The sequence below is a fragment of the Strix aluco genome, chromosome 5 (assembly GCF_031877795.1).
Source record: "Strix aluco isolate bStrAlu1 chromosome 5, bStrAlu1.hap1, whole genome shotgun sequence".
Taxonomy (NCBI): domain Eukaryota; kingdom Metazoa; phylum Chordata; class Aves; order Strigiformes; family Strigidae; genus Strix; species Strix aluco.
In genome coordinates, this window is record NC_133935.1 from 7,029,684 (window position 1) to 7,042,480 (window position 12,797).

General features: G+C 41.4%; 1 protein-coding gene across 1 annotated transcript; it reads right to left on the reverse strand.

Moving 5' to 3' along the window:
* Positions 1 to 8,827: 8,827 nt before the first annotated feature.
* On the reverse strand, positions 8,828 to 12,155 carry FGF23 (fibroblast growth factor 23). Its single transcript, XM_074825293.1, has 3 exons — positions 11,933 to 12,155; positions 9,789 to 9,892; positions 8,828 to 9,265 (listed from the first exon to the last, which is right to left on the reverse strand). Exons 1-3 carry the CDS (start codon positions 12,153 to 12,155, stop codon positions 8,828 to 8,830), a joined length of 765 nt encoding a protein of 254 aa, XP_074681394.1.
* Positions 12,156 to 12,797: the final 642 nt, after the last annotated feature.

Sequence of the window (12,797 nt, forward strand, 5' to 3'; positions counted from 1 at the left end):
CAGCTTGCCCACACACTGGCCTGTAGTCAGATCCGAGAGAACCAATGGGTGCTTTAAAATTATCTTTTAAACTGGTGAAGGTTAAAATAAAAGCTGTCTTCACGGGCTTTTTCAGCTGAACAATAGGGAAAGAAAAGGTGACTGTGGAGATCACTAAGATCAAGAGGAAACTCAGGTCTGCTCCTTTCTAAGCTAATGTTTTGCTGAGGAGTATTCTGCTCCCAAACAAGCGATGCTTTGAAAGGTGGGAGAGTCGTGACCTCCTTTGATAAAGCCATTGCTCATGTTCAAGCAGTGCTTTACCAGGCTGGGCTTGATTTGGGAAAGGTGACAGGAGAGACAAAGAGGAGTTCAGAGTTCACTGCAGGGTAGCACACTTGTTCCTCAGTTTTGACTCCACCACCACCATCTCCCAGCAGGTCTGCTGAATGTCCAGCAGTCACCAGGCATGTGCTTTGGCAGCGCGGGCTGGGAGTATCACAGTTTCCTTCCTCTAAAGTATCAGCCCTTTTTCAAGATATTTGCTCTATTCCCACAGTTCTCTGTTGGGTTTATGTTTTCCAGACATAGCCCCGTCTTTGCAATAGGAGGAGGTGGTGGTTGTTTTTTTTAAGTACGCAATTTAGATCAGATGCATTCTCTATCCAAGCTTTTGGTATTTCATGAGACTGCCTTAGATCCACAGCCCACATGCCTGGACCTAAAATATGTCAGATTTTCCCCAGATGGGTCCCTCTTGTGAGGGCTTTGGCCATGAGCCTGAGGTTTTTGGATATATAATAATCCCAGGCAAATGGCAGCTGCATGAGCACAAATCAACTGCACAGTGTGTGAGCTGTTTCCCTGACATCTGTGGATATGGCAAACCCTCTGTGTGGGTGATCTGTTTGTGCGTGGTAAATCCAATGCCATTTGGGCAGGTCTCCTGTGCTGAGACAGCTCTAGTGTCACTTGCAAATGTCTGGGATCTCCTGGCATGCAGGGAGCCCTGTATGAGTCTACAGATGTTCTACCTGAACACCAGAAGCTGGTAGTGGAGTCCCTGAGAACACAATCAGAGAATAACAGCAGAGGCCCTGAGAATAGGGACAGAGGGGGATACCAGGATAAAACCACAAATCACAAATAGGCAATTACTGGTCACTAAAAGAATGCTCCTGAGGTAGCAGGAGCCCTTTTGGGGCACGATGGATGGGATACTCTTTCCTTCTGACAGCCAGTTGGTTGATCAAGCCATAGCTGAACTGAATGGGGTGATGCACTAGGCTTGACTGTGATAAATCATTAATATATTTTGGAAGAGCTAGTTGCTGAAAAGTAAATTTACAGAAGTTAAAAGTTGAGGTAAGAAAGAAGGTTTTATTGCAGAAGGGCAAGAATTGGAAAATTAGTTTAATAAGGTCAGCTATACTTAAGAATCACAAAATTAAGAAGGTCGGCTATGCTTAAGAATCTCAAAATTAATAAGGTCAGCTATACTTAAGAGCCTTAGATGGACTTAATATGGAAAAAAGGGGGGGAAGCTTTGCTTGTTTAAATCAGAGATGTAAAAATTATGTAGAAGCCGCATCCTAAACAGGCAAAACTTATGGGGAGGGTCTCTAGGCCCTGTTACGTCATTAATCCTCTCAGAACAAGTTAGTGATTCTGGGAAGAAAGCCTATAAGGAGTAGATATAAAGTTGTATCATATAGAACATTGTATCTTAGCTCTGAAATGATGAGAATTTGCAAAATAAATTAAAGCAAGTAGCAAAAACATCTTGAGATATGTGTGTATCAAAATAGAGAACGAGGAAAGGAGTATCAGAAATGTTGCAGTGGGTGGATGGAATAGAAATTAGATAGTCTTAAATTATATCCCCAAAATGAATTACTTCATTTACAGCGGTATTGAACACAAGGGTAAAAAGAGGATGGATAATGGGAATGAGGATACGGAAAATACCACATTTAAAGCCAAGAATTAAAGAATTTAATATGCTTCTGTCAGGGGAAATGACTAATCTTTATCCCAGAATTCTGAAAGCACATCTAAAATTACACATCCGTAAGCAAGTATTTTAAATAGATCTGTCACGTTGGGCGTGGAACCGTATGACTAGAGAATAGAAAATAAAATATTTTTTATTTGAGAACAGAGGACAAAGTAATCTGACAGAACTGTTAGTTTGACCTTAATAACATTCAGGGCTTCAGAACAAATTCTGAAGGAGAATGTAATTACAGACAAGAGAGGTAAATGAAACCTGGAATATAATTAAATGAATTTTTACTGTAAGTAGTTCACACTAAACTGATAGTTCTTTGATGAAATAACTGTCCAGGCAAGGGAAAAAATGATGGAATATGATCTAGGTGAATTTTAATTGAACACTTCACACAATGCCACGATGGAAACCATCATCTCAACTGGAAAAGATAAATGTTACTGTGAAAAAAAAAAAAAGGTGAAATAGGTATGCAAATAATCTATGGGCGTATGAGTAAGTAGTAATGTCCAAGGTCAAGCACTGAACTGGAGTTAATATTTAAATTCCTTATGGGGCATTTTTTTTGTAATGACTTTGAATAAAAATATAAGAATGTGGAAATATTAGTGAGGAAGCATCATGAATAACCACATGGGTCAGAATATCATGCAGAGGAAGAAATGATTAACTTGAGGAGTGATTAATTTCAAAGGCATGGCATGAAATCACCTACTATGGGCTGCAAGCGCTGGCACTTCGATACCAATGACAAGAATGTCCTCTACAAGCTGGAAGAAAAATACTGAAAAACAACAAAGGAAGAGAATAACCTGGGGTAATATTAACCTCTGACTTACTATGGGTAGTTGGTGTTGTTGCATTTAGAAAGATAAGCTTGATCCTGAAGGGTGTTTCTGGTCATTAATGCCATCGCACGAGCGCTGATGAGATCTTACCTGCAACACTGTGTAATTCTTGCCACTTTCGAGGAGGAGCTGGGAAATGTAACTCTACCTTGAAAATGGGAAACAATGACCTGGGTTAAGTAAGTCAAAATCCTTGAATTACTCAGATAAACACCACCAGCATTTTGTAAAAGATTTCCTCTAATCCATAGATCTAGGAGTTGGTGTTTAATGCATGGTTAGTTCTGGGGGGAACGAGTAGGCAATATTTCACTTAGGAACGTTGCTGGTTCTAAACTGTGCCTTCCTAAGCATGTTGCTTATCCTGAAGGCTCACAGTCAAGAATGAAGTTCACTCTTGAGCAGATAAATGGTACAAGTCCTGCATCTTATTTAAATGCTCGGAGTAGGGTTGGAGAAGGGGAGACCTACTTTACACAAGGATTTCAAGCTCAGTAAAATGCAAAAAAAACCCATAGAAATTGAGGTTAAATTTAATTAACTTGCCAATCCTACTCCTGAGTCTTAAAATCAGTTCTTCTCCCTTCTGAAAACATTTGGGCTGTATCTAGGATTGTGCCGTAGACTCAGCAAATAGACTCCTGGCTTATGCACCAGACGTTGTTCAAATACAGTGAAGAATTGTTGGGGATGAGGATTTGCTCAGAGTTCTGGAATGGTCTTATTCAACCTGCTGTCCACAGTGTGCTTCAGAAAGACCACACAGCCCTCAGCTAAGTTACTAAGCAAAATACTCAGGGGGACACAGGATGGTAGGTGATGAAAAGGGCCTAGCAACAGCCCACACAGCAGGCAGGAGAGCAGATCCGGTGGTTGCAAGAGCCTGTGTTATGCTCAGTAGGTGTGGCTTGTGCTAGAAAGTACTTGGTCCTTCCCCGTTGTTACACCTGAAGCACTAACAGCCTTTGAGCTTGTGCTGGCAAGTCCAACAGCCCAGCCCATGCCACAGGAAAACTCGGGGGCCGATGGGTGTTTTGCAAAAGCCTTTTTGTTCTGGGCTTTGAGCACCATTACTGTCTGGTACTCTTATCAAACACGATTACAGGGTTATTACTGAAGAGCAGTTTGTAAAATTATAAATTTGCAATGAGATAAAACCTAGCAATAGAAAGAATAGCTGGGGGCTCTTGAAGAGGCCAGCTCAGCCCCCTTTGCTCCTTGTCCTTGTATCTTCAGCAGCTCTGGAAGGAAAGAGCACTGGCCAAAGGCAATGTCAGGGTCTCTGGAGGGAAGGTAGAAGGTTACACGAAGGCATCCAGCTACTGTAATTCCAAGCCCCCACCCAGGCAAAAGAAGCAGGGATGAAACGGAGATGGGTGATGTCTTTGCAGGGGTTTTTGTCCCCTCACTTTGCAGGCACATGTTACCTGTAAAAAGGCCAACACAACTGATTCTAATGACTCTCTAATTTGATTTTGCCTGAAAAATGAAAATTGAAAAATGTCTTTAGAAAAAGATGTTTCAGATGTGTACATAGGTGGACTAGTTTACATGCAGTCCAGCTTTCTGCTTATTCTTTGTAGCAATGTGGACTTAAAGAGTTAGATGATAAAGCTTTCTGTATTTAGTAAATAAATAAACAAAGCCCAGTTAACTCTTTTGTGACGTCCTCCAAGAGTCTCCATTCACACTGCTGTTTGAGTGCTGTTCTTTAATGTCACCATTTACAGACACTTCTAGAAAAAGAGTTGTTTCACTTTTCAGTTGCATTTCCCAGAATTTGTCTGGCCTAGAGATGGGGATCAAGTGCTTTTTTTAGGAGATCTCTGCTTTTAGAATGACTCCAGGAACAGGCAGTCTGGTTTTCATTGATTATCCTTTGCCGTTATCATCCATGCTGTTGCCTTCAGTGCTGTGCTAAGGTACCTTGCAGATGCTTGGTGTTTTATTTGGGTTACTCCATAGAGAAAATGGTCTCAGAAATTATGATTCCTATCATTCAAATCATAATCCATAGAACAACAGTCTTTGCATTGTTCCTCTTTCTCAACATTTTTTCCTTGCTTTAAGATCCCGTTGCAGTTTCAGGTCACAACAGAGCAAGCTTCCTGGGCAAGGAGAGATAACAACTGAATTGAAAATTCATGTTTGTCCTGCACGTGGAAAGAGAGAGAGGTGGCAGAGATGGTTTCTGGGGCCATGGCTGCTGCTCTGCAGCATGCTTTCTTCTTATTTCACTGTGCACAGCTTACTGTGAATGAGTTGGAACAGCCCCAAGGCAGTACTGAGATTTCAAGCGTGTGAGAGACTAAATGATACCAGCTGATTTTTTAATGATACCTTGGCACCTATTAAGTTTCTCATATACTTCAATTCTGTTGCACATTCCTGCTGTGCTGCTTCCCCCTTTAAGTCTGTGGACCTAAACTTTAGCAACGGGAGGAGAAAGGGATCTTGGAGAAGAGAAAAGAGTTCCCCACCTACCTGACCACCCTCCCACTGAAGACCCCTGTCCTCTTGCCCACAAAGTGTGGCGGTACTGTGGTACCTGGTGGTAATACGACGTTTCTCTTGGTATTGGCACCACAGCAGATGCAAACGATGCTACTGAGTATGACAGAGCTCCACAGAGTATTTGCAGTGAGGGGCAGCACTGCGGGGAGATCATCTGTCAGACCCATGGGCTCTTGCTGTTTTGCAGCTCTCTGCTGGGTCTTGGTGGGCCTGGGGACCGTTGCAGGAAAGAACTATGGGGATGGTATCTGCAATTTATTCAATCTGTGACCTGTCTGCTGCAAAGCAGAGCCTTAGCATAGCCCTAGGAATGGAGTTAGAATATTTTGTGTGAGCAGTAAAGGTAATTTCCTAAGTATCTTTTGCCCTATGACCTTAGAGCCAGCATCACAAATATTTCCTAGCAGGACTAAATTGCTAGATCAGTGGTTTTCCGTTGCTTTTGGGTTGCATAAGAAGTTTCGCAGTAGGGGTGACAATCTCTTCATGATCAGTCTAGAGCTACCAAGACTTTGTTTTCCTCGTCATCTTTCATGGTTGTGGTGCATGAAACACCCAGGAAGCTGCAACATAAGAGTCTGAAAATCACAGGGGATAGCGTGACACAAAGATTTTCGGACATGGCTACTATCATTTGTTCACTCAAGTAATTCTGGAATGGGGAACTTGAACAAAAGATGCAGAATCCACCGTTTAGAGAGAAGGAAAAGTTTATTGGTACTTTTATAAAAGGAAACAGTCTCTATAATACATTGTTATATTTATAAATATATTTATAAATATTCTGTGGGACTTAAGACCCACTCAAATAAATAAATAAATATTGCAATATAAATAAGTAATGCTTTCTTATAGCTGGTGATTACCAGCATCTCCTTTGAAGAATTAATTCTTTTGACATTGCAGTACAGTTCTTCATATTTACAAATATGTTTTTTGATGCAAAATCCACTTCGCATTCACTCTTAGCTTAGAGACTCAATCCCCTGGCTACTGATGGAGTGAGCAACCCTTCTCACTTTGCTCTAATGTATGAATACAGACTTGGTATGGAGATTTAACCCCACCGACACTTCTCCTCAAAGGTTGATATGGATGGAGACAGAACTTTTCATGATTCAAATTGTTGTAGGCCCATTGACTTGGAGTCTAAGACAGCCCTGTGGAGCTTACAACAATTTATGCAAAATTAAAACTTTGCTCGTGTAATTGCAGTCCAGAGTTCTCAAGGAGCAAAAGCCAAAAAGAATGGTATAGGAAACAAGTAAAATTATTAAATGAGAACATACAAATAAAATCACACCTCCACTGTATAGACAGCGAGGTAAAAAATCTTCCTCTATTTTGAATAAGCAAGAAAATACAGAATTATCTGCCCACCCTGCAATTCTCCTAAATCATTTAGAATCACTCTTCTCCTTTTGAAACTAATCAAAACATGATGAGTTTAGAGGATGAAAACCAACAAATTATGAGACAGAACTCTTGGTCTAATCCTAATCATTTGGCTTGTCCTGTGCTCCTAAGAATTTATATGAATTAGGTATCACTCCACACAGGAAAACTATTCTAACAGCAGAATCAGGCTCTATGACTTTTCTAACATAACAGCTTGGATGTTGTAGATAAAGAGGTATCATGTATATATTCATATATAGGGGGAAAAAAGATATTTTAAATGCTGTCAGCAGAACAGAGCCTGTACTAAATCCAGAAGAATTTCAATGAAAGCAAGAAACACAGGGGGTCTTATTTTGATTTTGTTACACTCCTGTAACTCCAGTGGCTTCAGTGAATTACTTCACGAGACAGAAAAAAGAACAGGACCTGAATCCAGCCTGATGTCTTTTGCATTATTGCTATGAGCACGCCTGGGACAAATGTAGCATTTTCAGGCTGTTGTCAGGCTGTTAAATACACTAAATAAACAAAACAGAAGAATCTGCATCTTGACATGCAGAAAATGCACACACACCAGAATAAAAAGCTTTTCTCAAACATTTACCACACCGGATTATTGTGCAGCTCATCGGTACCTTGCTATTGATTTCTGCAGAGTACATCAAGAATAACTTTTTCAAAGCCACACAGGTTTAAGACTACGGGAAGATCGAATCAACATGAAAAGAAAAAAGGGAGAAAAATAGCTAAGTATGTACACAGTTTTCAGAGTCTTGTGGAAATGAATATAACTCCATTAAAACCAATCCAGCTAAACTGAATTCTACCAGTTAACAATTTGATGTCTGAATTACAAGGAAAAGCTCTGCTCTGCAGATATCGCATCTTAATTAAAAATTTGTAAACTTCAGGTGTGTATATGGAAGTTAGATTCTGATAAATTAACTTACCCATAACATATACGAATCTAAGGAAAAGATTTTGTCAACATTAGACATCTCTTGATTAATATTAATGTACAAGTATAAAGCATCTGATACCTGCTCAGAGCTAAATAGAAACATGGATGCTAAACTTAGATTTTCCTTTTCTAAATACAAACCTAATTTTCATTCATTAGATGAGAGTCCTCATGAGCTATTAATACTTTGACGCCTATAAGGCGTATTTTTTGCATTTTTTTCCCCCTGTATTGTTCAGCAGTGTGAAAAACAAAACATCCTGTTTAACACACTACTGATTATTAGTAATCCCGGTACTTCTCTCTGGGTTGGAAATATGCAAAACTAATGAATGTCTCTACATTATATGCCCATACTGTGATGCTAGAATTTAGTGAATGTAGAAGTGTGATAGAGAAGCACTTGAGAGACAGTGAGACTGTTGTCTTTTCTTCTCAAACCTCAGCTTGGATTCAATAAATGTCAGAAATCACTCTCTGCACAACACCATTTACACAACAATTGATCCTGTCCTGTTGTCCTGTCAGTTACTCCAATTTCTGTGTGTGCTGCTCCTATGACAGCAGAGTGGTCACTTCTTGACTCATATGGGCATGAAAAGAGACTGAAGTTCCAACTTAACAGCTAAAAACATGCATTGTAATTTTTATATGATAATATAACACACCATCGGTTGGTTTGTCTGCTGTGCTTGCACAGCTGGGGGTGGTGCTCCTAAGAGGATTCCCTGTCTCTGTTGGAATTGTAGATGCTCCAGGTCTCTTCCCGGTTACATCAGTAATGTAACATCGGTTTCTTGTTTCACTAGAATGAATTCTTCTTTTCACTGATGCATACTTAAGGTGATTCAGACCCTGAAATGTTTGGTTTGTATTATTCTTTTCATAAATGTATCTTCTCTCCAGTAAAAGAGACCCCCCAGCTGGAAAACATGCAACTTGTTTTTTCAGTAAATTGTCATCTGTAAGTACAAAATGTGAAATAAGGATTTTTTTCCCAATGTCTTTCAGCTTTCTAATAGCCATTTTGACATTCAGACTGAGTGTGCTAGACGGTTCCTTTTGCCTATTATATTCACCCACGCCTTCAGTCTGCAAGTGACGGGGCCACAGTTATCTTGTAATATAGAAGCGAGGACTTGCGTACCTCCTGGCATCCATCATTGCGTGTGGGTCGTCTGGATTGACCACGTCGTTCTGGTTGATTCTCATGGGTTCTCTGGGTATGTGGGAAAAGTCTGCTTGCGGCTGCAACTGAGATCCGAATGCAGAGATCTTTCTCTGCGGGACCAGGATCTGGTGAGGATCCATTGGATCGATATCTGCACTTCTAGTATTTCTGTGGGGCTCAGGTGTGTTGAATCGAAATAAAGGGATTTCATTTCTCCTGGACAAAAACTGGGAGTATGGTGGTGGATTCATTCCAGGGAAGAAAGCTTGTTTAACTCTGCCTAAGCTAACCAGGAAGTTGTGTTTGGGAGACTGGTACACATCATATCCATTTTCCAGTGTCCTGTGGTTGAACACACAGTCCTCTTGACTGAAGTAATGCTTAGGGAAAAAAATATGACACCTGTGAGCAGAGGGCTTTGGTGAATGACAAGTGCTGATTAAAGACGGAAAGAGGGATGAAATCTTGCAGCAGGTATTTTCCTGATCTGCCAGGTCTGTAATTCAGACAGGTCAGGCTTAGTCAAATGTAGATCTGAGATGCACACCCATGTTTTCAGCAAAGGTATTATAACGATAAGACTGGTTTTTTTCAGAGGGCTGCACTCTTTGAGCTACTCCCAACCCATGGCTCTACGCTACTGCAGGAATTCAGGCTGGTGCATCACTGGATCTCATTCTGGCCTCGTTTACCCAAGCAGGAACTCAGATGATTTTTGGCAGCTCTACAACTCAATACAGTCAAAGAAGAGAGGAAAGCTAAACCTAAGTGTCAGGTCCTCATCTCGCTTAAATCTGCATCCTCCTACTGTGTCTATAGAGTTTTTCTTTAGCTGAGGAAATAAGCACCAGAGTATCAGGCTGCACCTGCCTTTCAGTCTTGAGTATTAGTAAAGTCACTCACCGAGCCAAAAATGTTTCCTTTCATGTCCATACATAGGTAGCGTCCACTCTTCACACCCGTGATTATTACTGAGCCAGCACCCTCAGACTTGATCATTAAGGCACCTGTTTAGAAAAACAAAGATGTCAAATCGAGGACCCAGTTTGACACTGCACGGCTGCCTGGCAGGTTCGAGGTGGTCTGGCTGGAAGTGTCCCCCAGGGTTCCGAAACAACCTCCCACATGACCCGAGACTTTTGCCCACCCTAGATCAGGTTAGCTGTGTCTTTGTCTGTCTGAGTTTTGGAAAGCTCCCAGGATGGAGATGCCACCACCTCTCCGTGGGCCCTGTTACAAATGCTGCACTAACCTCCCCAAGACAATTTTTTTTTTTTCCCCTAACATCTCCTTTGAAGTCCCAAACCACAGTCTGGGGACATTGCCCTTAGTTCTGTCATTGGCCAGTACCAAGGGGAGTTTGTCTTCCTCATCTTTGTGACTCCCTGTGGTATTAGATTATCCTTAACCTAATTTTTGCTAAACAAGGCCAGATCCCTCAACCTTTCCCGATAGATGGTGCTCAAGGCCCCTGACCATCCTGAAAATCCTCTGCCAGACCAGCTCCAGTTTCTCCATATCCATCTTGAGCTGGGGTTTCTATAGTGCTCCAAGAGCAGTTTCACTGGTGCCAAGTAAGGCAGAAATAAAAACTTTCCTTGATCTGCTGACCACAGTAGGTGGTTTGCCTTCCTCTCAAAGTGAGTGTGCTGTTCATTTATGGTTGACTTGGTGCCTGCCCTCAGATCCTACCCAGGAGGACTGTACACATCCAGCCTGTGCGGCTGCAGGGTCTTATTGCAGCCCTGGTGCAAACTTTGCACTTCTCATTTCTATGGCGTCTCAGTGGTACCATGGTGACCTGGCAGAGATTCAGTTACCCTCCCTTTCACGACCCCTTTCGCTGCCTGATTTCCATCCTTCCTGCTTCGCCATTCCAAATACTGGTGTATTTGCTTCATGGCAGATATGGGGAAAATATATTTTGCTGTCTATTGGTGTCTAAAACATCACACCAGTTCTTGACCAACGTACCTAAAATAAGTTTTATAAAACCTTTAAATATGCAGGAAGAATAACAAGAAGACAGTGCAAAGCGTTCCTGCAAGTGTTTCATTAGTAATTCCTAAAAATAGCAGAAGTTGATCCTTTTATCTCCTTGATTAAATTACAACTTTTAAAAATATCCTTTGCTCCTTATATACTTATGTAAAAACATAATTACATATGATTATATTTTTAATTGAATGTATAAAGAAGATGTGATGCAACAATAATAAACATGGCTTTATGATGCCTAGCTACCTGTGATTTGAGTGATGCTAAAAGAGAAGTACTTTTGAAACATTATGAAAGAATCCTAAGTCTTAAAAAACCCCTCTTTTTCTACTAATGATAGTGTTTGGGCGAGGTATTCGGCAAAGGAAGAAGAATCCTTTAGTTTTCCATGAAAATAAACTATGATGAGACAATCTGAGAACCTTTTAGTTACAGTAGGGAATAGTCACTTCTCATGAACCGCAAAGGCTTAACACTTCCTTTTCACCAGTCTGGATTTTTGTAGTTTCCCCCTTTTTAATCAACCTTTGCACGCCCGTGTTCTATGCACATCAGAGTTAGTTTTAGTAATTATCATCTCTCCACCCCAAAAATAAAGATTTTACAGACTCTATCAGTTTTCCACCACTGCTGTGGTGAGTTCCCTCAGTGCAGTTCCTTTGGTAACGCTGTCACTGCAATGGGAAGTAGCTATTTGGGGGATGTCATCACCAGCCCCTAATAGGAACTTCCACAAGAAGCTGTGGGTGAAATCATGAAGTGAAGGATAAGTCAGGTAGCTTTTGCTTGCAGAACATTACAGGAATCACAAGACTTTTCTTAGGCGAGAAATGAAATTCCCTATGTACTGGATTTCTTTGGAGTGATTTTGTTTATTTGTTAAACTAAAGGAGGATTAGAATTTTGTGTGTTTTCCATCCCATAGCTATATTCCCCCATCTGTCTGCCCAATGAGAGGAGGGGATTTTCTACAGTCAGTGAGAAAGCAAAAGTCTTGTCCTCCCTTCCCTGCTCCCATGAAGACTGAGGGTCCATAGCAAGCTACTTACTGTAAATGGTTTGGTGAGGAACACCATCAACGTAGCCATCAGCGTTGATTTGGAGATGGAAGCTGTTCCTCTCCGTATCTGTGTAGAGGTGCATCAGGTGATCCCCATTCCCCCAGCTGGGATTCAGCAGTGGAGAGGAGTTGGGAAAGGCGAGGGTAGCCTTCAGGCTACAGAGTACCAGCAGCAGGTACCCCAGGCAGCTGTAGGGACTTCTCTGTGGCATGGCTCGCCCTTCCTAGCAGTTGGTCGGTATCTGCAACTTGATACGCCGCTGTGCTTCTCGCTTGCCCTTGGTCGCCTGTGTCTGGAGTGTGAATCCTCAGGTTCCCTTCTCTTCTGCAGAGGCTTATAAAGAGCAGCAAAGTGACATCACACAGGAAAAACCTCTCCACATCCTTGATTTTTGTCAAAGCAACATTTTAAGTGTCCCGAAACCTCAAGGGAAGGATCTCTGGCTAAGGTGCGGGGGGAGAAATGTAAGGTTTCTAAAGACAGCTCACGAAAGCTAATCATATGTTCAAATGTTATCTACAACCCTGTGACATCTGAAAGCTTCCCACGCCCCTACTGTTAGATCCAGGAAGAGCAATCCACTGCACTTTAATTTTGCTGAAGGGAATGACCCTTCAGACCTGAATTATCTTTTCTTTTCAGATATGTTTATTCAGATTCCCACCTCCACTCTCAGTTTCCAAAGTACATTCTGATTTAGTGAAAACATCAAATACTGCTAAAATTTTTTGCAAATGTATCAAAAGCTGATATTAGGTTGTCCTTGGACTGATTTACCCTTCACTATGGTATAAGGTTAGCAGTGAGCCTCTTGGGCTGGTATTTGTGTCACTCCATTTAAGCAAAGGAAACT